The 27,488-nt window shown below is 38.9% G+C and overlaps 5 protein-coding genes and 1 long non-coding RNA gene across 6 annotated transcripts in view; 4 read left to right on the forward strand and 2 right to left on the reverse strand.

Annotated features, from left to right (window-relative positions):
• The window catches only part of LOC117994799 (protein KTI12 homolog), a 239,271-nt gene that overhangs the window by 115,344 nt on the left and 96,439 nt on the right, over window positions 1–27,488 (forward strand). The gene's annotated exons all lie outside the window — the stretch shown is intronic.
• LOC138404328 (uncharacterized) overlaps window positions 1–27,488 on the forward strand; it is a 201,959-nt gene that overhangs the window by 39,389 nt on the left and 135,082 nt on the right. The window lies entirely within an intron of this gene.
• On the forward strand, window positions 1,086–7,316 carry LOC117994556 (piggyBac transposable element-derived protein 4-like). Its single transcript, XM_069507937.1, has 4 exons — window positions 1,086–1,411; window positions 1,957–2,051; window positions 3,499–3,651; window positions 4,696–7,316. The coding sequence occupies exons 2-4, from the start codon at window positions 1,967–1,969 to the stop codon at window positions 6,480–6,482; spliced, it is 2,025 nt and encodes a 674-aa protein (XP_069364038.1). The 5' UTR covers window positions 1,086–1,411; window positions 1,957–1,966; the 3' UTR covers window positions 6,483–7,316.
• LOC117994795 (uncharacterized) lies at window positions 7,904–10,937 on the forward strand. The gene is made up of 2 exons (XM_034982753.2): window positions 7,904–8,256; window positions 9,358–10,937. The coding sequence occupies exons 1-2, from the start codon at window positions 7,904–7,906 to the stop codon at window positions 10,268–10,270; spliced, it is 1,266 nt and encodes a 421-aa protein (XP_034838644.1). The 3' UTR covers window positions 10,271–10,937.
• On the reverse strand, window positions 8,250–10,532 carry LOC117994798 (uncharacterized). The gene is made up of 2 exons (XM_034982758.2): window positions 10,399–10,532; window positions 8,250–9,255 (listed from the first exon to the last, which is right to left on the reverse strand). The coding sequence occupies exons 1-2, from the start codon at window positions 10,529–10,531 to the stop codon at window positions 8,327–8,329; spliced, it is 1,062 nt and encodes a 353-aa protein (XP_034838649.1). The 5' UTR covers window position 10,532; the 3' UTR covers window positions 8,250–8,326.
• Window positions 13,020–25,224, reverse strand: LOC117994794 (probable chitinase 2). The gene is made up of 9 exons (XM_034982752.2): window positions 25,043–25,224; window positions 19,681–19,845; window positions 19,276–19,471; window positions 18,718–18,814; window positions 17,928–18,143; window positions 16,548–16,742; window positions 15,760–15,893; window positions 14,378–14,553; window positions 13,020–13,790 (listed from the first exon to the last, which is right to left on the reverse strand). Exons 1-9 carry the CDS (start codon window positions 25,113–25,115, stop codon window positions 13,507–13,509), a joined length of 1,536 nt encoding a protein of 511 aa, XP_034838643.1. The 5' UTR covers window positions 25,116–25,224; the 3' UTR covers window positions 13,020–13,506.

Genomic DNA, 27,488 nt, shown 5'->3' on the forward strand with positions numbered 1-27,488 from the left:
TTTGTTTCGATGCAAAGCACCCTAGCGCACCAGGAAGCGTATAATATAACTTCCGTATTCAATAATTCGTCTTACGCTTTTATAGGAGACTAGATGATGCCCGCAACTTCGTCCGCGTGGATTTAGGTTTTTAAAAATCCTGTGGGAATTCTTCATTTTTCCGGGATAAAAAGTAGCCTATGTCCTTCCCCGGGATGCAAGCTATATTTGTACTAAACTTGATCAAAATCGGTTGAACGGTTGAGCCGTGAAAAGCTAGCAGACAGACAGATAGACAGACAGACAGACAGACAGACAGACAGACAGACAGACAGACAGACAGACAGACTTTCGCATTTATAATATTAGTATGGATAATTGAATTTAAGAATAATTGACTAATATTCCCCTTTCCCCTCCAACTAAGCGAAATGCTTGTGCTAGGAGTGAGTATGACAATAGTGCAACGGGTGGAGTTTGAACCGCCTACCTTTCGGAATTCAGTCCGCTCCTTAACCGTTGAGCTATTGAGGCTTCAAACTAATAATAAACTAGTGTCGTTATTGATGATAGAGTAAGGAGATAGGGAATCTTTGTCGTCAATTATTTTTTTAATAAGGAATTCAGCAAGATGATTTTGCGAGGGAAACTCGTTCCATCATTCAATTATCTCTATGCCAAAAATCAAGTTGATTGGTTTTTAGTTTGACAAATGTTTCATTGGTTCCGGCTATGCTCACATGACTCTTGTCGCTCTATCAGCCCCGAAATGGTGAAAATCAATTTGCTTCAGCCTTCAATACAGCTCAGCAACTGTAGGTCCATTGTACTTGTATTAGTAGAGGTCAGTGTTCAACATAGCATTCATAGGTTCATAATATGGCAGCATTATTTTGACATGACAATAATTGACATTAGCTTTTATTTTTAGCTGGTTTTACGGCTCTGGGCTCTAGCTATTTTGAGCCTATTGACATTAGCTGACCTTGGCAAGTAAGTAGCTTATCTGTGATGTGATCTGACAAACCAGACTGACAAACGTGAGACAAACTCGGTGAGACAAACCACAGAGTACATTATATATAGACAAACTTTCAAAATGTTCGTTGATTCCAGTGGTTATTTTGTTTCTTTTCCCTTTTAAATAATAATTATAATTTATAAAACAAACTTAACGCTAATTGCATTTTGTTGTGTTGGAGTTTGGACTAATCTTGGATCTATTACCTATACATAGGTATATTTCGTGGATCTGGATAAACATTGAATACTTAACGTGGATTAACAGAAAACAGCGGAAGCCACCGGCCAGAAAAAGAAGTTGTTTTCAAGGAAAACTACTGCTTCTGTACAAGATTTGAGCTGAGTATTGGACGGTGGACCTATTACTTTTCTACCAAATCGTACTTGGACGATCCAATAAAGTTGTAAGGTACTTACATTTTTTACCCGACCGGGCAAAGACCAAAGGGTTATGCGTTTGACCAGTATGTATGTCCGTTACTATGTCTGCTTGTAACTTTTTTTAAATTTATTAAATTCACAAACAATTAGTATGGTTAGAATAATTTGTATAATTTTTTTTTTTTTTCAAGAAGAAAAGGTAAACTACGGTAATGTAGGTGTGCAATCTGTATGCTTGCTATAGTAATATAACTTCTAAAGTAAACTGACAGGTCCACCAGTCTTTAGTCCACCACACTAGCCATGTGCAGATTGTCAAACTGATCCAGAATGCAGTTTTTAATGTTATTATTTTCATGAATCTATAATGTGGCTAATTTCGTTGTACACTTTCTCTTAACTAAACTACAATGGCACGTCTAAGTCTATTGCTATCCCTTTCATAATGTTGCTTGCGGAAAAGGATAGCACTAGATTTAGACCTGTTCATGTGGTTTAGTTAAGATTTATATGATTTATTTAGATTGTGTACAAGAGAATCTGCCCCAATGTCTGATTAATATAATTTTTCAGTGATAACAAAATGAATATGGAGGTAACACAGTATATCCACAACCAAAATAAAGCATGTTCTACAACTAATGAAGCATCGAAACTGGTCAATTATGGTAAGTAATTGTAGGTTTTTTTAATCAATACATTAAAAAAATTCTTAATCAAAGAAGCCTATTACAAGATTAATGACTATCTATTTTTTTTTATTAAGCCTTTATTGCTGATAGTTTTTCTTTTTTAATATTTTTAATTTTAGTCTTTAGAAAATATAATTTGTTTTGTTCTTTAGCTATCAGCGTGTCCTCTCGACACATAGGCCTCTTCCAGCAGCTTCCACTTTTGCCTTGTGACAATGACTATCTACTTGACGATTAATAAGCGCTGTCTCCCTACTAAAATTGCTGTGCCCCAACGCTGGGCTTCAATATTGTAATCTACACTAATATTATAAAGAGGAAAACTTTGTTTGTTTGTTTGTTTGTTTGTTTGTTTGTTTGTACTGAATAGGCTCAAAAACTACTGGACCGATTTTAAAAATTCTTTCACCATTCGAAAGCTACATTATCCACGAGTAACATAGGCTATATTTTATTTTGGAAAAAAATAGGGTTCCGTAAGATATTTGGGTTTTTCGGACACAAGGTGTAAAAAATCAACCAGAAAAGTTACTTATTTTGCGTACGCTGCCTAAACTATAAAAGATAGAACCATAAAATGTTCTAATTAATTGTAGATCTTATAAATATCTACAAAAAAGTCCGCGACACACTATACCCATCTATGTCGAGTGAGGCACAGCAACCATTTTTTTATTTAAAAATCTTGAATTTTTTTTGGACTACATTTAAACGCGTTTATTTTACTCATGCTATTAATCCTTATCAAAATAAATGATTTCATCACTAAGAACAGTTTATGGAGATAATATTTGGTCTTTGAATGATTAAAATTGGACGTTTGGTTTTGAAGTTATGGCGAAATTAAAATATTACGATTTCTGCTGCACGGCCCGTTGTCTACACTAATATTATAAAGAGGAAAACTTTGTATTATATAAAGAGGTAATGTCGTTAAGTTTGTTTGTAGGGGGTAATCTTTAGAACTACTGAACCGATTTTAAAAATTCTTTCACCAGTAGAAAGCTACATTATTCCTGAGTGACATAGGCTATACGGGATCTTTAAAAACCTAAATCTACGCGGGCGAAGCCGCGGGGATCAGCTAGTAATATATATAATGTTTAATAATTTATCAATATTGGAATGCAAGAATAAAAATAAATGAAATTTTTATCCTCATTTAAAGAGCTGTCACTAGTGTGACTATGTGGCTCTCGTAAGTCTACATAATATTATTCAAACACTTAAAACTAGATCTAATTACTACTTATTTACTAATTAGCGACCCGCCTCGGCTTGGCATGAGTAAGCAGTATCTTTTATCTGATGTCTGATTGGTCGAGTGCGCTCCCGCCCCGCGTCCCGCAGACGATCAGAAGGGTCAACCTTACAGTGGTTTCCTTATAGTAGTCATCATCCCTATTAGCATTTTTCTTTTCAGGCAGTGAACTGGAAGGTACAGACGTGGAAAACAGTGACATAGATGATGAGAAGTTTTATCCTCGCTGGCCGAAATTAGTTCGAGCAGTTTACATGTGCAGTGATGATGAAGAGGAGTATGAGGAAGAGATGGAGGAATTCTCAGGAGGTTCAGGTATAGTCTGCGACAGTCACTACGATGGTGTGGAAGCCTTTGTATGCGAAGAAAAAGAGCAACTGCCATCATCATCATCATCATCAACCGATGGACGTCCATTGCCGGACATAGGTCTCTTGTAGGGACTTCCACACGCCACGGTCTTGCGCGACCTGAATCCAGCGACTCCCTGCGACTCGTCTGATGTCGTCCGTCCACCTAGTGGGGGTCTTCCAACACTGTCTTCCGGTGCGAGGTTGCCATTCCAGCACCTTGGGAACCAACGCAACTACAATACCCAGTAGGAAATATGGCACATGAAATGGATTTGGGCATCGTAGAGAGACTCTGTCACTCAAATCTATGTGACGTTTTGCCGGCCTCAACGACAGACCAACGAACGCTCAACGAAACCGTTCTCTCTTTATAAACTTTGATGTGCAATATTTTCGGTCTGGTATTGTATAGTCCGCGACAGTTCGAGATTGCAATCGAGGTATGAGGCAGGGGACGCCCCGCACGTAACCCGCGCTCGCCTGCTCCAGTAGGGCGATTGTCTAAAACCTGCATCAATCATTATTACAATCTCAATTGTTCTGATTGGCTGAATATGTGCGATTCTTGTTGCTACAATGCATTGTGGCCAATAGTGAGCGAGCATTAACCAATCAGAGATGATTGCGATCATGACATTGTAGCTGTCAAACAACCGCGGTAGGGCCACAGGTTAGCGCGGGGGCTGTGCGGGTGTGCGGGGCGTCCCCACCCCGATTGCCATTTTAACCTGTCTCGTACAAATAATTGATTCTGATGTTTTTCTCTTAACTAAAGTTAGAGTGCATCTTTTTCATTTTAATATTGCTAAAAAAACCGTCAGGCTTGCGCAACGAAGTTTCCGTACTAAAGTCGTATTTTTTTGTCATTTTGCCATTTTTTTTGACATTTTGCATGATAAATCAAAAACAATTATGTATATTTTTAAAGTACCTGTTGCGGTTATCAAGATTGAGCAAAGACGAGCAAAAAAAATCATGCCTCATTGACTTTGATTTTATTTCACAGGCAGCGAGATTGATTCAAGCAGTGGATCCGAAATAGATGAAGACAGACTCGCCAAATGTGTTCATCGACAAGCATATAGCGATAGTGACGATAGTTACGACGAAATAGACGAAAACTCGTCCCCAACAAATTCACCGAAAGACCATAAATTCGATTGGAAGCTATTGGAAATTACTCAGAACGTTACAAACACAGTTTCCAGAAATTTCCAGGAAAAAGGCAAACCTGGTTTAAAAAGACATCATTCCCCAACTCGGAACAGTAAATCTAATGGAAAAACTCAAAATAACAACGATGTATCTGGTAACAGCAAAGCTTTACAAAATCTTAAACTTGACAAAGAAGAAATTAACTCTGAAAACAGAAGAGAAAAGTTTTCTTATAATGATATTGGACCCACTAAAACATATGCAAATCCATATGAAGCTTTCACAGCTATATGGGATAATAAAATTATGGAACACATAGTCAAAGAGACCAATCGCTATGCTCGTCAGTCGAATATCAACCAATGGCAAGATACGACGGTAGACGAAATGTATATATACCTCGGACTAGTTATCAACACGACAATACATGTTGCAGATGTCATGAAAGAATATTGGTTTCCATTTTGTGAGTATCTTCCAATGTCAGATTTCCCCTTTTTAATGTCTTATGAACGTTTCAAAGAACTAACAAATTGTATACATTTTAATGATAATGAAAAACAGAGTGAAACTATCAATTCCCAAGCTAAATTGTATAAACTGCAGCCCTTAATTGATCTTCTAAATGAGAATTTTTCTGTTTTATACAATGTTGGACAAGATATAGTTTTAGACGAAGGTTTGTCTCAATGGAGAGGTTGGATTGTTAACACCAGAGCAATATGTGAGGAACCTGATCCAGTAGATATTAAAAGTGTGGAGATTTGCGAACCTAATACTGGATATTTATGGCGTGTTAAGTTTGTAACTGGTGATGTTACCAGTGAAATAATACCTGGTTTAGTGATCCAACTTTTAAACGGTTTAGAAGGTAAAGGACATACGCTTTGGCTAGATAAGTTTTACAGCTCACCAATTTTAGCTAGGAAACTAAAAGAGTTAGGTTTCGATTGTGCTGGATTACTTAAAAAATCTTTATTACCCACTGAAGTGTTGGAAAGAGTTAAAAATATAACTTCTAATGAGGAAGAAAAGGATGGAAATTTTTCTGAAATATTTGGTAGCACATCTGATGATGTCGATGTGTTTGCATGGATAACCAAGAATAGATGTATGAATTTTATTACAACGTATCATGAAGTTAAAACAGAGATAACGGATGTGAAGTCACCTAAAATTATGTTAGATTACAACACAATTATGCAAGGTGTACACAGAAAAGACAATTTGCTATTCGAGTTTCCTATGGAAAGGAAACGTGCACACGTTTGGTATAAAATGTTTTTTCGGAAGCTGTTGAACGCGAGCATTTTGAATGCACACATTTTGTATAATAGAAAGGATATGAAACATCATGTTTTTCGCAAGCACTTGTGCGAACAAATTTATAATCGACACAGATTCGAATCGCCGTCGCCATTCCCACTGGAAGAGTTGCATGTCCCAGCACAGTATTCATTAATAAATGGAAGACGGATTGAAAATAAGTGTTTTTCATGTGAAAACATGACGGAATGGTATTGTTATTTGTGCAAATTCCCTCTCTGTGAGACGCCGTGTTTCACTAAGTTCCATACAATCCCTGATAGCGATGATGATTGTTTTGATAGTGATGATAGTGAGCATTTTATTTTTTAAAGAAAAAAAAAATACTATTTGAATCATAGGTTTTCAACTATTTGAATCATAATATCTCAGAAATTGAGAATCTTAGGAGAAAAAGGGTAAAGACAATTTTTACAGACCTACATACTTGTCTTTATGATAAAACTTACCATTTGGCTGAAAAACGTATAAAATGTTTTTTCGGAAGCTTTTGAACGCGAGCATTTTGAATGCACACATTTCGTACAACAAAAAGGATATGAAACATCATGTTTTTCGCAAGCACTTGTGCGAACAAATTTATAATCGACACAGATTCGAATCCGTCGCCATTCCCACTGGAAGAGTTACATGTCCCAGCACAGTATTCATTAATAAATGGAAGACGGATTGAAAATAAGTGTTTTTCATGTGAAAACATGACGGAATGGTATTGTTATTTGTGCAAATTCCCTCTCTGTGAGACGCCGTGTTTCACTAAATTCCATACAATCCCTGATAGCGATGATGATTGTTTTGATAGTGATGATAGTGAGCATTTTATTTTTTAAAGAAAAACAACTACATATTTGAATCATAGGTTTTCAACTATTTGAATAATTGATATCTCAGAAACGGTGAATCTTAGGAGAAAAAGTGTAATGACAATTTTTATAGATAATTGCATGATCTACAGTCTTGTCTAACCTATTTTTATGATAAAACTTACCGTTTGGCTGAAAAAACCCATTTGACCTTCCACATTTTTTTGCAAATGACAGATTGATGGGGACTTTTCACAATAGAATAGAATAGAATATGTTTTTAGAATAGAATAGAATAGAATGTTTTTTATTCATGTAAACTTTTTACAAGTGCTTATGAATAGTCAGGTAGTTTTAATTCACATTCCTTTCATGTGTTCCGAACATTCGTACTTTTCAGCTCTATGCGAATTATTGTATAAGTCCCGCTAATTGCTAATGCGCGTGGTCGCCATTTTAGTGAAGTCAGCACTAGACTGAAGTTTCGAGCTGATGGTATATTTTTATTTAAATATACCTACGTCAAATGAGAAACTTCGATGTTAATGAGACATGGTTCCAGCGCAATAGCATTTTGCGGGACTTATAACCTTATCCCTATTTTTTGAGGTAAATTGAATGGGCTAAGTCAGTATAGAAATAAAAACTGAAAATTTCAACTCTACCTATTACGGTTCATGTGATAGAGCTCCTAATAAGGCTGCCAGTCCACCAGAGCGGAGCGAGGCAGCGGAGCCGAGAAACGGACTAATGCGGAGTGGAGTTGCGTACTGTGACTGTCCACCGGAGCGGAGCGAGGCTGCGGAGCGGAGTGAGGAAGTAATGCGGAGCGGAGTTGCTGTGTTTTTCAATATGCGGAGCTAGGCAGCAAGTACGCGACGAGTGATTTCGAGCTCCCGGCGTGGGGCGATTGGTTTAGTTCTACGCGAAATGTCAGTGATAGCAGACATGCCATCGAAAAAGTTGATACATTATTACCTTACATTGCTTGAGGAAGAAGAGTTGGAGTCAGAAGAAGCCGAAATACTTACCATATACCATTTGAACAATTCTATGAGGAAACATAGATTTTGGTTAAGAAATCATATCAAACATCGTTCAGAACACAGTGAATATTTTACTTTTTTCCAAACAGCTGATGAAGAAACTTTCGAAAATTGTTATAGAGTTTCAAGATGTACTTTTTATGAACTTCACTCCCTGATTGAACCATATATTCGGAAACAAGACACAAATTACAGAAATTCAATTAGTAGCCGTGAAAGATTAGCGGTGTGTTTAAAGTAAGTACACATTTTAAATCAAAGTAACTTTTATTTTTGCATACAGTTATAGAAGCCATGTTATATTAATTTAAAAATCGTAATCTGTCTCAAAATTGACCGCATTTTCATTGGGTTCTGTTGGCTCTGCTGCAGATGTTTCAATATCCTGGGTTGTTGGAATTTGTAAAGCGCTAGGATTAATGATACTAGTGTTAATATTATCTGAAGCACTAGGAATATTGACACTAGTGTTGGTATTATCTGAAGCACTAGGAATATTAAGACTAGTGTTGATATTATCTGAAGCACTAGGAATATTGATACTAGTGTTGATATTATCTGAAGCACTAGGAATATCGATACTAGTGTTGATGTTATCTGATGTAGGTGTTGAGCCTGTAGAATAACCATAATTATTCGGAGAATACCAACTATGTTGAAGATTACTTTCTTCAGCTGACATTACCGCATTAAAGCAGGTTTTTTTAATTTGAAGTTGAAAATAATACGGCAGCTTTTTTGTCGATGCAGCCAAATTTAAAAAAAATAAGTCTATTTCATCGTATTTATCACTGGCTGACATCATGTTTTTAAGTTCTATCCGTTCTCGTTCCAACACTTCGCGGCGTTCTTGATTTTTTTTTAAATAATCTAGAATTTCATCGTTCTTTCTTTTTTTGGATGTTGATGGAAGAGATTCCGAAGCTGTTGGATTCTTAGGATCATCGGCAGAAGGAAGATTATTTGAATTTGATGGCAAAAAATTGCATGATTCCCGTGAACTCTCTTCAATGGTATTTGGCGGATTTGAAGTTTCGCTTACTGAGTGGTCCAGGGGCGTAAAATTTGTTGACCGGTCTCTGTTACTCATGTAAGGCAATAAAAATGACATGGCTTTTTGATATTTCCATTCTTTTCGTTGTTTTCTAGCCTGTCCACTCCTTGTTGCATTTTGTCTTTTTAAGGCATCCCGATGGTTATCTCTCAGTTGTTTCCATCGCGACTTGGCAGTTGTAACTGAAACAATCAACAAACACAAAAATGTATTACATGGTCTATTTATGACAAAAATATTACATCACTTACGCGAAGTACAATTAAATACGTTTTTTTTTTTAGGTATTTAGCAACCGGCCAGTCATTTACAACGATGGGAGAGAATTTTAGAATTGGATTGAAAAGTGTATCAAGAATTGTTGAGGAGGTTTGTGATGCTTTATGGAATATATTGCAACCTCTTGTCATGTCACAACCAACAGAAAACGACTGGAAAGAAATCGCAAAAGATTTTGATGAACTATGGCAATTTAAAAATTGTATAGGTGCTCTTGATGGCAAGCACGTATATATCAAGGCTCCCTCGAAAACCGGGTCCTCGTTTTTCAACTACAAAAAGAGATTTTCTGTAGTATTGATGTGTTTAGCTGATGCCAAAAGGAAAATCATAATGGCTGATGTGGGATCTATGGGAAGATTTTCTGATGCAGGAATTTTTGATAACAGCATTTTCGGAAAGAGTCTAAAAGAAAAGAGATTGAATTTACCTCAGCCGGTACCATTTTATCAAGGTGGAGCAAAAATGCCGTTCGTATTTATAGGAGACGAAGCTTTTCCATTAATGGAAAATTTTATGAGGCCTTACCCACGTGATGGACTTAACGCAGAAAAAAAAATTTTTAATTACCGATTATCAAGAGCACGTCGTATTGTTGAGGCAACTTTCGGTGTATTGACGAGAAAGTGGTACGTGTATCATAAAGATTTTGAATGCAAAATAGAAACAGTTGACAAGGTAATAAAAGCAACATGTGTTTTGCACAATTATTTAATTCAAAGACAACCTAATTATATAAACAATATTGAAAATAACATGGAGCAATCATTATTATCAGTTGGTGATATTATAGAAACACAACATTCTAGTAACGATGGTTATCAAGTTCGTGAAATGTATTGTTCATACTTTAATAATCAGGGGAAGGTACCATGGCAAGATACTCGAATTTTGAAAAGAATCTATAATAGTCAGTGATGTGAGACAGATATAGATAATTTGGCCAGCTGCGGACATTATTTAGGTATTATTTTGTTAAATAAAAAAAAAGATATCAATATGTACCTACTAGAAGGTATTATAGAATAAAGATACATATTATTTACCATCCGATATGTTTGTTTCAATGATAATTTGGTCCCACGCAGCATCTTTTGTTTCGTTGCATTTGTAAAATTCTGAAGATGTGTTCCAAATGCACGGAAACTTTTTCACACTTTCAATAAGTTTTTCATCCATTATCTTCGGTCACATACGCACTGGTCGGAATACGGCGGCACACTGCCGGCGCAAAGTGCGCCCGCGCCCGCACTCGCTTCCCCGCTCCGCATCCCCGCACGTTTCCCCGCTCCGTTTCCCCGCTCCGCTTACCGGTTTTATATGAAATTTTAAACTAGCTCGCAAGTCCCTGTCCACTTAAGAGGAGCGGAGATTTTGTGCAATCCTATTGGTTAATATTTCTCCGTTTCTCGGCTCCGCTGCCTCGCTCCGCTCTGGTGGACTGGCAGCCTAACTCTGGGTTTAAAAGTTAGTTTTCTTCTGTGATTTTAGTAGTGTAAAGTCCAAACTGTTTTTTTTTATCTTTTTTGATTGTATGTTTTCTAAATACATATTTTTTTAATAAAAATTTCCCTATGCACCTTTATTTTTGTTTTATTTTTAAAATAAAAATAATAATTTTACTCGACATTTTAACAGTACATTCCTACTTATATTACGGTACTAGTCCTGTGGCAATCCAGTTGGATACGTAAATTATTTTTTTCTTTTTATTAAAGGGTTTGTTACAAAAAAATTTAATCCCCGCATAGTTCATTTTTGAAATTGAACTTTAAGTAGGTTGGATCCTTTTTGCATAAATAACTACGAACAATTTTTTGCAGATAGATAAATAAAACGATATAAAAACAGAAACACTATGATCGAAATTAAAAATTTAATCATTAAAAAATAATAATAACCACAAAATTATCACAATATTTCAATCTGTATGTACATAATTCTTTATTTACATAGAAGTAGCAGACACAATAATTACTGTGTGTGTGTGTGTGTGGCACAGTAGGTACTCTTTCAACTTTCGTAGCTTTAGTTTAAGTTCGCGTAAAGACTATCACCACAATGGGGCCGATTCTCTTGTACACAATCTCTAAACTAAACTAAATTAACAGGTCTAAATCTAGAGCTATCCTTTTCCGCAAGCAACATTATGAAAGGGACAGCAATTGATTTAGACGTACCATTTTAGTTTAGTTTAGAGATTGTGTACAACGGAATTAGCCACAATTTCAGCATACATTAACTTAACATTAACTTTGACCATTTCGGCAGCGCACACCTCGGAAACTCTCAAATGAGAGGATTTTTTTCCGACCTGATTCACATCATTTCAATTTCCCTAGGGATCTCTAATTTTTTGAGAATAAAATGTAGCTCATGCTACTTGCTAATAATGTAGCTTTCTAAAAGTGATTTTTAAAAAAAATCTGTTGAGTAATTTTTGAGTTAATCCTACTTTTTTTTCTTATAATATTTGTTAATTTTCGATAGAAGCCTGATTTCTTCCGACATTTTGTTCAAATATCGTCATATTTCAACAAATTAACACAAACCAATATTAAACTATACCTTTCAACCTTCGTCTTGAATCACTCTATCAATTGGTGAAAAACGCATTAAAATCCGTTGCGTAGTTTAAAAGATCTACGCGTTCATACATACATACAGACGCGGGAAGCAACTTTATTTCATACTATGTAGAGACAAGACGGCAGCATTATTTGTGCAACGGCATTTTGCCGTTTGCCGACTAAGTATATTTTTTTATATTACTTTTTGGCCTAGGTTTTTTATATTTTCACAATAATTCCAGCTGGGCGATTCCGGGAAAGCTGCACCAATCTCAAGCTAAAATCTCAATGGTTGTGACTTGTGATTGGTTGAATCTCACACGAATAAAGCTGGGACAGTAGCGTTGCTGGCAACGTTTTTAATAATAATATGGGCTATTTAATAATGTTGCTAGAAATATTGCTGGCATTATAATATATAGCCCTGCAATTTTATCTGTCATTTTTACACCTTGCTGCAAATTTAGCCAATAACAATTGCTGGGCAACATTATTGCTGACGTCTTTAGACCAGATTTGCTTTAAGCAGGAAATCTGGCTAACAATCTAGCCCAGCAATGACAATTAATGATCTATATTTCAGTTATGGCAAATTAAAACAGTTTTGAAGTTAACGCCGCATATAAAAGTAAGCAAAAGTTATCAGGAACCCTTTGTCGTCAGATTTATCTTCTATCTCGTTCTGTCTCACGACTGCCGCCATTTCATACAATATTCTCTTCTCTTCTAACGCTAGGGTAGTCGCTTCGTTGATGGTCCTTATCAGAGGGTAGTTGAGAAATACTTATTTAATTTTATCATTGTTCTAAGATGGTCACAATTCGTAACTTAAAAAGCTGGCACAGAAAACTTGCTGTTTATGCTAGCTCATTAATTTTATTTGTTGGGCTATATAACGCCGAAAACATCGCTGCAAATCTAGCTCCAAGTCCAACAATAAAAATTATTGGATTTTTTATTGCTGACGCATATAGTTTTCCAGCCTGAAGCCCGAGACTTTAGGCTAATAATCTAGCCTAGCAATGAAAATTGCCGGTCTGCGTTTTAGCAAATTAGAATAGTTTAAAATTTAACACCGCACATAAAAGCAAGCAAAAGTTAACAGCAACACTCCGAGCGGACACTTTTTTGGTCAGGTTTATCTCCTATCTCGTTCTGTCTCACGACTGCCGCCATTTCGTCCAATATTCTCTTCTCTTCTAACGCTAGGGTAGTCGCTTCATTGATGGTCCTCATTAGAGGGTAGTTGAGAAATACTTCAAAATTAATTTTATCTTTGTTCTATGATGGTTACAATTCGTAACTTAAATAGCTGGTACAAAAAAGTTGCTGTATCTTTCCGTGCTGTATCTTTCGTAATGCAGGTCTTAATGCTGGCAATAGGAGTAGCTCAGTAATTTTATTTGTTGGGCTATATAACGCCGAAAACATCGCTGCAAATCTAGCCCCAAGTCCAACAATAAAAATTGTTGGATTTTTTATTGCTGACGCATACCTATAGTTTTCCAGCCTGAAGCCCATTTCTAGGCTTTAGGCTAATAATCTAGCCCAGCAATGAAAATTGGCGGTCTGCGTTTTGGTAAATTAGAACAGTTTAAAAGTTAACACCGCACATAAAAGCAAGCAAAAGTTAACAGCAACAATCTGAGCGGACCCTTTGTCGTCAGGTTTATCTCCTATCTCGTTCTGTTTCACGACTGCTGCCATTTCATCCAATATTCTCTTCTCTTCTAACGCGAGGGTAGTCGCTTCGTTGATGGTCCTCATTAGAGGGTAGTTAGAGAATTCCGGCTCAGCTAAGCGAAGGTGCAGTTTGTTGTTAGACACTGCGTAGGCAGTACGTCTGCTTAGGTTCTCTATGCGGTTGGCTGAAACAAAAAGTAAGGTAAATAAAGATTTAAAGTAAAAAGAAATGACAGACAGAAGTAAGAACTTGTAAAAGGTGAATTACACCTTGGCTGCAATCAGACTTGCTGGCAAGTGATTGGCAGCGCGCTTGCCTAGAAGATGTCTTTTCACTCTTGACTTGAAGATGTCATGAGGTGGTCTCTCGTCTCTGCCTTTCCCAAGGTGCTAGAATTTTTTTTTTTTTTAAAGAATATTAGCTATGTTAAATGACTAATATTCCCCTTTCCTCTCCAACTAAGCGTCAGGCTTGTGCTAGGAGTAGGTACGACAATAGTGCAACGGGCGGGGTTTGAACCGTCGACCTTTCGGTTTTCAGTCCACTCCTTTACCGATTGAGCTATTGAGGCTTAAAATGGAATGGTGACGTTGCACCGGAAAGCGCAGCGTTGGAAGATCCCCCACTAAGTGGATGACATCAAACGAGTCTGCGGGAGATGCTGGATAGCGGCGGAGCAAGACGGTGCATGGTGTGTGGAAGTCCCTACAAGAGAAATATGTCCAGCTGTGGAAGTCTATCGTTTGATGATGATGATGGAGAAACACCTACCATCGGGTAAGTTCAGGTTCTTCAGCGCCTCCTGCAGCACAGGGTCGTCCACCAGCTTGTTGTATCGCTCCATGAAGTCCAAGTAGGTGTCAGGCTCCGCTTCGCACGCGCCCCTGAAGTCGTCCGTGTCTATACTCCACACCATCAGGCCTCCTAAGCCGTAGTCTATGGCCGTCCTTGAAAAAAATTTTTTTTTAAAGAATATTAGCTAATATCTATCCCGGCTGTACTCACGTGTCTAGTCGACGTTAGCGCGGCCCGCAGTCACAGCCGTGGCGCGTGCGCGAACTGACTCCCTTGAAAAAGGACCCCGGATGGGTTCGAAACTAGTCGGGCTAACGTCGACTAGACACGTGAGTATAGCCGGGATAGATATTATTTATAATGGAAATAACTCACGGTAGCTTAAACGCTAAAATATTAGCTAAGTTGGTGACTAATATTCCCCTTTCCCCTCCAATTAAGCGTAAAGCTTGTGCTAGGAGCAGTTACAATAGTGCAAAGGGTGGGATTTGAACCGGCGACCTTTCGGTTTTCAGTTCGCTCCTTTAAACGTTGCGCTATCGAGGCTTTAAAAAAATTGCGAGTAGGTACTTTTCAAATATGATTTCAGGGGGCGGGAAAGGGAATCCAAACTAGATTGAACCTGAGCGAGGGGACTCTGGGTTTGATCCTGAATCGACGGTAATTATGTCAACAAATATTAGACTACTAGATGACGCCTGCGACACCCGCGAAATCCTGTGGGAACTCTTAAATTTTCCGGGATAAAAAGTAGCCTTCCTTCCCCGGGTTGCAAGCTACCTCTGTACCAAATTTCGTCAAAATTGGTTGAACGGTTAAGCCGTGAAAAGCTAGCAGACAAGACAGACAGACACACTTTCGCATTTATAATATTAGTATGGATGGTGACGTGAAATCAGAAAACCCGGTCCTTATCACAGTCGTATTTTTTCGACATTTTGCACGATAAATGAAAAACTATGATGCACAAAAATAAATAATCTGTCTTAGAATGCACAGGTGAAGACCTTTCATATGATATCCCTCTTGATATAGTTATCTTACTTTGAAAATTGAAAACACTAATTATTATTAGTTTATGACCACAATTAAATTTTTTTGTGTGATGTAACTACAAATTCACGGTTTTCATATGTTTTCCCCAAATGTCAGCTATAAGATCCCTACCTGCCAAATTTCATGATTCTAGATCAACGGGAAGTACGCTGTAGGTTTCTTGACAGACAGACAACAAAGTGATCCTATAAGAGTTCCGTTTTTCCTTTTGAGGTACTGAACCCTAAAAATAGGGAAATCTGCACCCCCTGGGTGTCTGGTGCACTGGTGGAGGTTGTCTCGGGGTATGAAGCTCAACTTACTTGACTTTGACAGCAATGGACCGTGGGTTGTCGTACACGATGACTTTCTCTCCGTTCCTGATGTACGCGGATGCAGAGTTCTCGTCCCAATGTCGGGTCCATGTTGATGTTTTGTTGGTCATCTCTTCGCAGATCTGTGGATTATATAGACGTTCGGTTTAGGGGTGAGATCTATAGAGTGCACTCTTTTTTTTTTTTTTTTTAAAGAATATTTAGCCATGTAAAATGACTAATATTCCCCTTTCCTCTCCAACTAAGCGTCAGGCTTGTGCTAGGAGTAGGTACGACAATAGTGCAACGGGCAAAGTTTGAACCGTCTACCTTTCGGTTTTCAGTCCACTCCTTTACCGCACTTTGACTTAAGACTTAAGGCAGAGCTAAAACGAGACAGTCATATCTGTCACATAAATCTGTCTCGTTTTAACTCAATCTTAAGTCTGAGCAAAGTCAAAGTGCGGTCTATAGATCTCAGCCTCAGGGTTGAAGCTATTTATTCAAAATTAGAGAATGCCCGCGACTTCGGGTGGATTTAGGTTTATAAAATCCCGTGGGAACTCTTTGATTTTCTGGGATAAAAAGCTGTCAATTTCCGGGACGCAAACTACCTCTGTACCATGTAAATCAATTAAACGGATTGGTCTTTAAAAATCCCGTGGGAATTCTTTGATTTTCCGGGATAAAAAGTAGCCTATGTAAAACATGTTGAGGAAACCTGCATGCCTGAGAGTTCTCCAGGATTTGCCAGGAGGAATTTCCTAGACCATGGGTTATCTTGTATGAACTCTCACCTCATTATACCCAATGAAGCCAGACTCTCTAGTATAAGGTCCGGCGAAACCGATGTTCTTAGCTGGCGTGTGACCCAACTTGATGCTCTTCACTGATGGATTTGCCAGGAGGAAGTTACGGCCGTACATCGGTAGACCAAGGATCATCTTGTATGGGCTGACTCCGTGGGATAATAAATACTTTATTGTGTACTCCTGCAAGGGAAAGAAAAGCTTAGAACACAGTCAAAGACTACCACTAATAGCCGGACACCCCCGATCGCCAAGCTTAGGCAATTGCTTAGCATAAAAGTCGGCCCACGCCCGTTCGGTACCCTCATTCCGCACATTGTCTTGATAACGTGACTTTTGAGTCCACCAATCACAACAAAGCATTCTCTCCTGTCCGCCACCACCAACAACGAGATCGGGTTGGCCATTGTGGCGGAGTGGCAAGCGCGCTGGACGGATGAGACGAAACGTGGTAAGCTGCGTCGGTTCTTCCCGGACGTGGCCGGTCGGCTCAGGGCAATCTGGGTCGTACTGGACTATGAGACCTCGCAGATCCTGACAGGCCATGGATGCTTCAACAAGCGCCTGCATGACATGTGTTTCGTGGAGAGTGGTGCATGCTTGTGCGGACTGGCGGAGGAGGACCTCCACCACGTCTTGTGGGAGTGTGCGCTGTATGAGGACCTCCGGTGCGCCCTGATTGTTCGCGAGCAAGCTGCAACAAGCTGCGGGAGTTCACGCATCACTGGCATAAGAGGCGGAACAGCTCGGACCGTGATCGTGGATGTTTGAGGAAGGATCCGGACCGCGGGGTACGCGGGGATCTGTGTGTTGTGTACGTCTGCCCCAGAAAGGGGAGAAAGACTAAAGGGACAATGAAAGGATAGAAAGAATTTATAGGGAGCCAAGAAGGCGCCCCGGGAAAGAGCCAACGAGCAAGTACCGAACGGGCGCCCTCCCGCGTTTCGGCCTATATAACCGCGATGTTGGTGGCTCTTAATAAGAAACATGGTATTGGTCTTACAATACTAAGGAAGTCGTCTTCGCTAGTGCCCCTCAAGGGCGCGTTGGCTCCGACCATGTTGTCCCAAGTGCCGTGGCAGTCGTAGCACATGTGGATGAAGTCAAGGTATTGGCTCAGTCTGGTCAGATCCTATCTACCATATCGGTCCTATCTATCTGGCACGATGGACCAACGATCTAAAGATAATGGCTGGAAGCAGATGTATGAAGGAGGTCGAGAAGCGTCTTTGATAGTGGTCGGATGAGGAAGGCAGAGGATTTTTCGTGATAGCGCACACTCTCAAAGGGTTGTGACGCATGCAGGCCGCATCAGTGATCATGAAAACACCAGCTCTTAATAAGAAACATTTTATTGGTCTTACTTACAATACTAAGGAAGTCATCTTCGCTAGTCCCCCTCAAGGGCGCGTTGGCTCCGACCATGTTGTCCCAAGTGCCGTGATAGTCGTAGCACATCATGTGGATGAAGTCAAGGTATCGGCTGAGTCTGGCTAAGTCATACGCGGTGTCCATGGTCTCCTTGCCAGCTCCTAGAGCCGCTGTGAGGATGTAGCCGTATGGCTCGAAGGCATCTTTTAGCTCCTGTGGAAGGTTATGTAGAATTTTGATTAGTAAATTGGTAGATTTAGTTGACGATTTGAAATTGTGTGAGCATCATGATCACTGGCTCACTACTAAACACGGGTCTACCTCTCAGAATGAGGTTTGGCCACTAGATTTCAATGTGGGGTTATTCAAAGGGCAGAGCAACAAATGCCTGAAAGGCCGGCAACGCATTAGCGGGTCCTTTGGTACTGCAAATGTTAATGGTCGGCGATAATCACTCAACATCAGGAGACCCGCCTGCTTCTTTGCTCGCTTTTTTATATATATAAAAAAGTCTACCATCCTAGCCAAGTGCAGATTGGCAGACTTCACACTCTTTTGAAAACTTTATGGAAAACTCTCAGGCATACAGGTTTCGTCACCATGTTCTCCTTCACCGTTTAAACAACTTATTCTTCATTGCTTAGAACGCACATAACTCCGTAGAGTTAGAGATGCGTGCTCAGGGATCGAACCCCATAGGAGATCAACGTCTTAAACTCTTCACCACTAGGTTATCGCCAACCAGTTTATTCACCGGAATATTTGGGGAAGAACAGGAAATAATTACCTTCACCATAGCGACGTAGTTGTTCCTATCTTCTGGTGTTCCTCCCCTTTTCGTAGGGTACTCCCAATCCAGATCAAGACCATCGAACTTGTATGTGCTAAAAAAGAAAAAGATACGTCATTTATTAATGACAGTGCTAGAGCTATGAGCCTGGTTCAACTTGTCCTTCTGACCTATTGCTATTACGATACACTTAACATGGAGAAACTTGCCAGGCGCCACTCGAAAGCGCTGGTCAAATCCTTCAACAAGAAGGTAGCCTTTGAGGTGCTGGCGCTTAATAGGAGTAATCTGTGCATTCTAGTGCGAGCTTTAACGGGTCGCTGTGGCCTAAAAGGCACATGTACAACCTTAAACTCCAGGGCTCGGACACCTGCAGACTGTGCCACGAGTCTATCGAGACTCCGTTGCACATTATTTCTGTCCTTTTGAGAATCTGTCTTTTTGAGAATCCGTCTTTCTGAGAATCTGTCCTTACGCGAACAAAGGCAAGGCCTACGTCCAGCAATGCAAGAAATGCCATCGCACACATGCTGGTGTATTGGATTGGATACTCACTTCAAGAACAGCATCACGCTCTCCACAAACTTGGCTCTGGTCTCCGGTTTGGAGGCCATCCTGGAGTACTTGTCAGAACCCTCGTTCCAGCCTCCGATGGCGATCGTCACCTTCAGGTGAGGATACCTTTCCTTAAGAGACACTAAACGCTTGTATCCGGCTTTACCATAGTCCTTCTCAAGGTCTTGCCAGGGATCTGAAACGGTGAAATTGAAATAAATAAGAGGAAAAGCTGACTGACTGACTGATCTATCAACGCACAGCCCAAACAACTGGACGGATCGGGCTAAAATTTGGCATGCAGATAGCTATTATGACGTAGATGTCTACGTCATCCTTCCTCCTTCCTTTTCAAGAAAAATCCTTTATAATACACCACAACCATGAAGACACGTCACAACCCACCTAGACTCTTGATGCTTGACGTACTCTCGTCGAGACCGGCGAAGGAGTAGACGAGATGGGTGCATAACGAAGGTTCGATATCTGCCAGGTCGTATTTGCCTGCACCTGGTCTGTACACTGCCCACGTTGCCACGTAGCACACGACCACTTTGTCGTGCATGGGACCTGGAAAATGATAGTTTTTTCGTTAGCTCAATATTTTTGTCAAGTCTATGGTGATGACTGACTCTACTATAAATAAATAAAATAATAAATAATTTTTATTTCAGGCAATGAAAATACAACCCATAACAATATACACAGTATGAAGCGGATTAAATTAATATTAGAATCGATTAGAATATAATATAAATGTTAAAAAAAAAAAAAATGGAGCTAACAATTTAAAAAACTAATCTAAGTAAAGGTGTTATTGTCGCACCGATGCAGGTTGGACCAATGTTTTGTAAAAGGATTACTAAGATCCTCTACAACAGCACACAAGATAGCGTTTGTACTGTGTGTCAGTCTTTTCCAGAAGGATGCCGTCCTTGCTCGGAGTATGGCGAAGAAGTCAGGGACTCTTGCAGCAGCAAACATAGCTTTAGCACTGCAGAAACGCGGGTGCTTCATTAGGATGCGGAAGGCGTTGTTATATTGTACCCTAAGTGCATTATAGCTGCGCTTGGTAAACTTTGTCCACAGCTGACATGTGTAGAAACATTGACAAAAAGCTTTAAATAACGTCACCTTCACATCATCAGAGCAACGAGCGAATCTGCGCGCTATCATGTTAGCCCGTACCGAAAGAGCCCTGCGCTCCCTCTCCACATCTCTGTCATCTTTTATGTCTTCTGATAAAATATGGCCCAAATATCGTTCGATCGTTACTCGTATGATGGTCTGTGATCGTCTGTTATCGGCAAGTTGATCATTGATCGCATTCCACACGACATTTTCCTCTCCAACTTAGCGTCAGGCTTGTGCTAGGAGTAGGTACGACAATAGTGCAACGGGCGGGGTTTGAACCGTCGACCTTTCGGTTTTCAGTCCACTCCTTTACCCGTTTAGCTATTGAGGCTTTAGACAACGTCTTTCGACGTTAGTACAGAGTCGCATACGAAAGTTCTTCGGTCATATCTCCCGGTGTGAGAGTGACTCCATTGAGAGTCTTGTAGTACAGGGCAAGTTGGAGGGTATGAGAGGGCGAGGAAGGTCACCTACGCGACCAACCAAATGAAGTCCGCTGTGGGCGGTCCCGTGCACGAATGTACCACACTATCGGCCAGCAGGGACAAGTGGCGAATGCTCGTGAGGCGTATAATATCTGCCCCCAAAAACGTCACTTCGTGATGACCACGACCACTCTGCCAGGAGTGTCATGACGATGAAGAAGATACATGCTGAGCTGAACTGGAGACTGCTAAAATGCGCTTCTTTTGCTTGAAGTACGTTGGGCTTAATGCTCAGGTGGAAGAAACGCCGGAAATTGTCTAAAACCTGCATCAATCATTATTACAATCTCAATTGTTGTGATTGGCTGAATTTGTGCGATTCTTGTTGCAACAATGCATTGTAACAATAGTGAGCGAGCGTTAACCAATCAGAGATGATTGCGATCGTGACATTGTAGCTGTCATTCCCCGCAATCGCGCAGCATCTTAGTTATAAGATGTGATGTGTGGCACAGATCGGAAAATAAACTTCTGTTCTTTCTTTCTTTCTTCTAAAATCATAACCCCTCCTTTTTGCTCTGCCGTAGTGGGTTAAAATACATACTAGTTACGTTACAGTTACATTGTTGGTTCACGTTACCAACGGTCGGGACAGGTGCGCAATGTCACGGTAGAAACCCTTGTCTACACGCCTGCGTAGGTATCATTTTACAACCGTGTCGGGTGACCCAATTAATCTACCTAGCTGTGTATATAAAAACCGACTTCTAAAACCACTACAAAGTAAAAAATAACTTCTATTATCACACGTGTATGTATGTTGAAGTCGGGCGAGCTTCATGCTTTGATTTCTAGTTGCTTTTATTATGCTCGCCCGACTTCATCACATAAGTACCTACATAGGTACACGTGTAGAAACAAAAGTGACTGATCTATCAGATAGATAGATATTATGAAGTAGGCATCCGCTAAGAAAGGATTTTTGAAAATGCAACCCCTAAGGGGGTGAATTCTTTAACGCTCATATTTCAGTTAAATAATTCGTTGGCCAGATCTCGTTTTTTATTACTTTATTCCCTGAATTTTCTCTCCCCCAGTCGAGTTTTTTTGTTATTCTTATGTTTATTCTATCTGTGAAAACTTGTCATTAGCTTTAATCTTCTTTTGTCTTTACCTATTAATTTTTTCATATTAGCTGTAAGTTTTCCTGTTAAATAAAATAAAATAAAATAGGGGTTTGAAATTTGTGTAGTCCACACGGACGAAGTCGCGAGCACAAGCTGGTCTAGTAATAAAGTACATAATGTATTTATTTATTAGCTACTTATAATTATGAATATTTACTGTTGAACGTAATTACAAATCATTGAACGTTTCCTGCATTCTTTACATAGTAATAGCTTTTCTTTATAAAAGCCTACTTATTGGTTACTAGCTGACGCCCGCGACTTCGCGTGGATTTAGGATTTTGAAATCCCGTGGGAACTTAGATTTTCCGCAATAAAAAGTAGCCTACCATGCAAAAAATCACGTCAATCCGTTGCACCGTTGCGACGTGATTGAAGAACAAACCAACAAACAAACACACTTTTGCATTTATGATAAGGGTACTGATTTTTAGCTGATAGATCGTCTTCCTCTTTTCCAGGCTAGCGAACATCATGAAGGAAATAGCTTTTCCGCAATAAAAAGTAGCATAATATGTCACAGGTATTCATGCAAACAATCACCTCGATCCGTTGCTCAGTTGCGACGTGATTGAAGGACAAACCAACAAATCAACAAAGAAACACACATCTATATGTATAAAAGGAAAAGGTGACTGACTGACTGACTGACTGAATGACTGACTGACTGACTGACTGACTGATCTATCAACGCACAGCTCAAACTACTGGACGGATCGGGCTGAAATTTGGCATGCAGATAGCTATTATGACGTAGGCATCCGCTAAGAAAGGATTTTTGAAAATTCAACTCCTAAGGGGGTGAAATAGGGTTTTGAAATTTTATAGTCCACGCGGACGAAGTCGCGAGCATAAGCTAGTTTATAATATGGGTACTGATGCCCAAGACTTCGTTATGATTGAAGGACAAACCAATAAATGACCCGTTGCTCAACGGATCCATGTTTTTGGATGGTTAAGTATAGTTTAAGACCTGGAGAGTGACACAGGCTACTTTTTATCCCGGAAAATCAAAGAGTTTCCACGGGATTTTCAGTCCACGCGTACGAAGTCGTGGGCATGAGCTAGTAAATAATATACGACTCTATCAAGGTAGGTATTAAATGTTTTAATAGGTACTTACCTACTCTACATTGGTTTACCAATCAATTATCATCATCATCATCATTATGATCAACCTAGTTACCACCCTGCCGGCAAAGCCGTGCCGCCAAGCGATTTAGCGTTCCGGTACGCCGTGTAGAAACCAAAGGGATGCCCCTTTATGTTGTTCGGTATATCATAAGTCATAACATATTGCATGCTAATAGGCAGAATTTGGCTGTACCTTTTTGTTTTGTAATATCTGCACTGTTTACCCATATTCGCAATAAAGAAATTTGAATTTGAATTTGAATTTGAATTTGAATTTGAATTTGAATTTGAATTTGAATTTGGTTTATTAAAAACTTCCATACCGCTTCCAGGTTAGCCCGCCTCCATCTTAGACTGCATACATATATCGTCACTTACCACCAGATAGATAGAGACTAACTTTGTATCTAAATAAATAAAAAAAAAACTTATCGCCGGCCGACTATTGAGCAAGAGTCTCCTCTCAGAATGAGAAGGGGTTAGGCCATAGTCCGCCACGCTGGCCAAGTGCGGATTGGCAGACTTCACACACTTTTTAAAACATTATGGAGAACTTTCAAGCTTGAAGGTTTCCTCGCGATGTCTCTTCACCGTTAAATGAATGAATTTCTGTTTATATACCTACCTATTGTAGGTACAAAAGCTGTGATAGCCTAGTGGTTAGGACGTCCGCCTTCTAATCGGAGGTCGGGGGTTCGATCCCGGGCACGCACCTCTAACTTTTCGGAGTTATGTGCGTTTTAAGTAATTAAATATCACTTGCTTTAACGGTGAAGGAAAACATCGTGAGGAAACCTGCATGCCTAAGAGTTCTCCATAATGTTCTGAAATGTGTGTGAAGTCTACCAATCCGCACATGGCCAGCGTGGTAGGCTATGGCCAAAACCCTTCTCACTCTGAGAGGAGACTCGTGCTCTGTAGTGAGTCGGTTATGGGTTGATCATGATGATGATGATGATGAGTACTTAGTTAACTTAGTACGCAACAGGTGGCGGGGAGGAAACGCCCCGCACACTCGCACAGTTCCTGCTCTATCCCGGTGCGGGCGAGCGCAGGTGGCGTGCGGGTGTGCGGGGTGTCACCTGCGTCATACCCCAATCGCCATTTAATGCTGTCGCAGACTATACCTAAGTTTAATCAAAATCGGCTTAGTGAAAAAGTTACGATGTCGCAGATAAGGTACAACCACATGGCACAAATTATAAAAAATATATAATATTTCACACCAAAATCCGTTGATGTTAAAAAAACATGTCGACCTCGAACCTTAAAAACTCGTTTTTTAGGGTTCCGTACCTCAAAAGGAAAACGGAACCCTTATAGGATCACTTTGTTGTCTGTCTGTCTGTCTGTCTGTCAAGAAACCTACAGGGTACTTCCCGTTGACCTAGAATCATGAAGTTTGGCAGGTAGGTAGGTAAAAATCTGAAAAACGTGAATTTGTGGTTATATCACACAAAAAAAATTAAATTGTGGTCATGAACTAATAATTAGTATTTTCAACTTTCGAAGTGAGTGACTATATCAAGTGGGGTATCACATGAAAGGTTTTCACCTGTACATTCTAAAACAGATTTTTATTTATTTTTATGCATCATAGTTTTTGAATTATCGTGCAAAATGTCGAAAAAATACGACTGTAGTACGGAACCCTCATTGCGCGAGCCTGACTCGCACTTGCCCGTTTTTTTATTTATTACAACAAAACTTTATACCTATCGATCTCTGATCAATAATCATCAGCCTACTATATTTAAATTATGATAAAAAATCTATAATACAGAGAATTAAAATATTTATGCAATATGCGACCTCAAAATAATATTATGACAAAATGTTTGTGTAACAGAAAACCATTTTGTGTCCCGCGATACACCTTTCACTTACCTCCCAAGGTCTGTCCATCCATAACCGACGCCATTACGCTAAAAATTAAGAAAAACACGCACTTTCCCACCATTTCTATCACAATAAAGAAGCTATCCTATATTAAAAATATGATAGACTACAGATTGTTTAAAAAAAATAAAACTTATTTGAATTTAGAATACGTTGTCTCGTTGAGACATTCTTACTGACTGTGCTGTTTGACATTTGAAGCACGATTCGTCATTACGATTTGAATATTCAAACAAAATTCTACTTTAACCACTAGTTTATAAAGTTGTAAATCTAATAGCATTTTTTTGTAACTGCTTGATCAATTTCGTGTAAAATTAAGCTATTTTACACTTTAACTCTTAAACGTAGAGTTGGATTTCGAGTGAAAAATTTTCAATAAAAAAGTTGGTAACTTGAAAGTGAGTTTACAAGTTTCAAGTCGTGTAGGTACGATGCGTAGATTTTATTAAAACATTATTTTTTTATGTAAACTGTTTGTTTATCATATACATTAAAGAATCGGCTTTATTGTTTGTTTGTCACTTCTTCTCAACTACTTACTCTACCGATTTGAATAAAATTTCTTTTTATTGCTGTAAAAAATAAACAATTTTAAATATCCTAGATAGAAGCGGGCGCGTTAAAAACCAAGCGTCTGAAAAATGTTGCTATTCAAACGGATGAACTAATTTTGTAGAGCACTGGAGGTGCATATTTGGCATATTAATGCCAAATTTCGGCTTTCTGTTACTAAAGACTCAGAGCTAAGCCGTGGACGGACGGACGGAAGGACAGACGGTCATGGTGAAAATATAAGGCTTATAAGGGACGTTATTTGTTGACTACGAAACCCTAAAACCACATAACTTAATAAGTTAGTTATTGAGTCTTCGCAGATGAAGTCGCCAATTAAAACTAGTCGAAAAGGAAAGTGGATAAATAAATAAAAATGCAAGACAATTCATTTTAAAACAGAATTTATTTCCATTTCGCTTAATAAAATTAAATAAAACAAATAAAAACAAGAGATCAATTAATCGGCCGAATAAAATAAATAAAACAAAATGGCGGTTACAACAGCCTGGAGTGTTACCTTTTTGTGTAAACAAGTTTGATTAAAAACGACTACTGAAGGCTTGGTCATACTTAACGCGTGTCGGCAGAAACTCGTGGCACCTGTACTGTACTCTATCAGCGGAAAGAAGTTAGTATGTATAGCGCTCTCTCTGTTACGTAATTCCATACAAATGATAGAAACGAAAATCTGTTGAAAAAATGGTTAACGCCCTCTGAGATATTTGTCTCTATCATTTGTATGGAATTACGTAACTGAGAGAGTGCTATACCAACTTCTTTCCGCAGATAGAGTATAGGTATTCTATTTTAGTCAAGATAACAGGCAAACAAATCGCAAATGAATACAAGCAAAAATGCGTAAGCAACACGCTATACACGGCGTAGACGTTTACACAAGTCTAAATGATCTACTAAGAGTATGCTACTAAAAAAATCTCCTAAAATCAAAATAAATGATTAAAGAGCGTTGCGCGGGATTGCAATTACTTTTATACATAGCATAATATATTATTGTAAATCGAATATTTGAAAAGAGCAACCACCGACTTTCTTACTGGTTCTTTTTGACAGGAAAGGCATTCCTAACCATAAATAGACTTCACGATACATATGTACTTGGAAAAGTTCCTTTGAATAAAGAAAGTTATATTTCTATTTCTTGGATTTTAATTTGCCCCCTTGTTTGATACGCTACTGGTACTGATTCTGAGCATAGCTAAATTTTAGAGCATTCGGATCCTCTTCTTACTAATATATTATTATATGAAAAGGACAGACACAGTTTGATAGTTTAAAAAATTTAATTTAGAGCCATCAAACCTCGTGACTTTAGCTGTCAGTCACGAGCGTATTGTTTAAACTTTAAATTTGTAACGTGCACGAAAATTAAGACTCTTTAAATGTAAAATTCATGTTCCGTCTCTTTTCGCAATATTAACAAGAAGAGGATGCAGATACTCTAAATTTAGTTTAGAGGAAAACAACGGAATCGGCGCCACTGACAGTCTGTCACGCGTTACGTTTGACCAAAACTTTATTCTCGGCTCAGATTGTGCTAAATTTTGCGAGATAACTGTTCTGTGAAAGCATAACTTAATTTTAAGAATAATAAATAAATAATTAACAATAAATTAATATTCTACTAATGACTACTAATATTAACAAATGCAATAATTATAACAATTATATTACAATAAAGGTCGTAGCATACCTAACGGTATTTTTAGTCATTAATTAGCCGCTAAATTAAACTGACTAAACTGGTCTAATAATAGTAGTGATATCCTTTTTTTACAAGGAATATTGAGAAAAGTATAGGTAAGTAGTTGTTATTAGACCTACTATTTTTTAATCGACTTCCAAAAAAGAGGTGGTT

Source organism: Maniola hyperantus, chromosome 27 (genome assembly GCF_902806685.2).
Source record: "Maniola hyperantus chromosome 27, iAphHyp1.2, whole genome shotgun sequence".
Lineage (NCBI taxonomy): Eukaryota > Metazoa > Arthropoda > Insecta > Lepidoptera > Nymphalidae > Maniola > Maniola hyperantus.

Excerpts from the sequence above, each read along its gene's own strand:
- LOC117994556 (XM_069507937.1), top strand. The coding sequence starts at position 1,967 with ATGAATATGGAGGTAACACAGTATATCCACAACCAAAATAAAGCATGT. Across the intron at positions 2,052-3,498 it reads ATCGAAACTGGTCAATTATG|GCAGTGAACTGGAAGGTACA; the intron begins GTAAGTAATTGT and ends TTTTCTTTTCAG. Across the intron at positions 3,652-4,695 it reads GGAATTCTCAGGAGGTTCAG|GCAGCGAGATTGATTCAAGC; the intron begins GTATAGTCTGCG and ends TTTATTTCACAG.
- LOC117994795 (XM_034982753.2), top strand. The coding sequence starts at position 7,904 with ATGTCAGTGATAGCAGACATGCCATCGAAAAAGTTGATACATTATTAC. Across the intron at positions 8,257-9,357 it reads AGATTAGCGGTGTGTTTAAA|GTATTTAGCAACCGGCCAGT; the intron begins GTAAGTACACAT and ends TTTTTTTTTTAG.
- LOC117994798 (XM_034982758.2), bottom strand. The coding sequence starts at position 10,531 with ATGGATGAAAAACTTATTGAAAGTGTGAAAAAGTTTCCGTGCATTTGG. Across the intron at positions 9,256-10,398 it reads TGAAACAAACATATCGGATG|TTACAACTGCCAAGTCGCGA; the intron begins GTAAATAATATG and ends TGATTGTTTCAG.
- LOC117994794 (XM_034982752.2), bottom strand. The coding sequence starts at position 25,115 with ATGGTGGGAAAGTGCGTGTTTTTCTTAATTTTTAGCGTAATGGCGTCG. Across the intron at positions 18,815-19,275 it reads AGCGTGATGCTGTTCTTGAA|CACATACAAGTTCGATGGTC; the intron begins GTGAGTATCCAA and ends TTTCTTTTTTAG. Across the intron at positions 13,791-14,377 it reads GAACCTGAACTTACCCGATG|CCAACCGCATAGAGAACCTA; the intron begins GTAGGTGTTTCT and ends TTTTTGTTTCAG.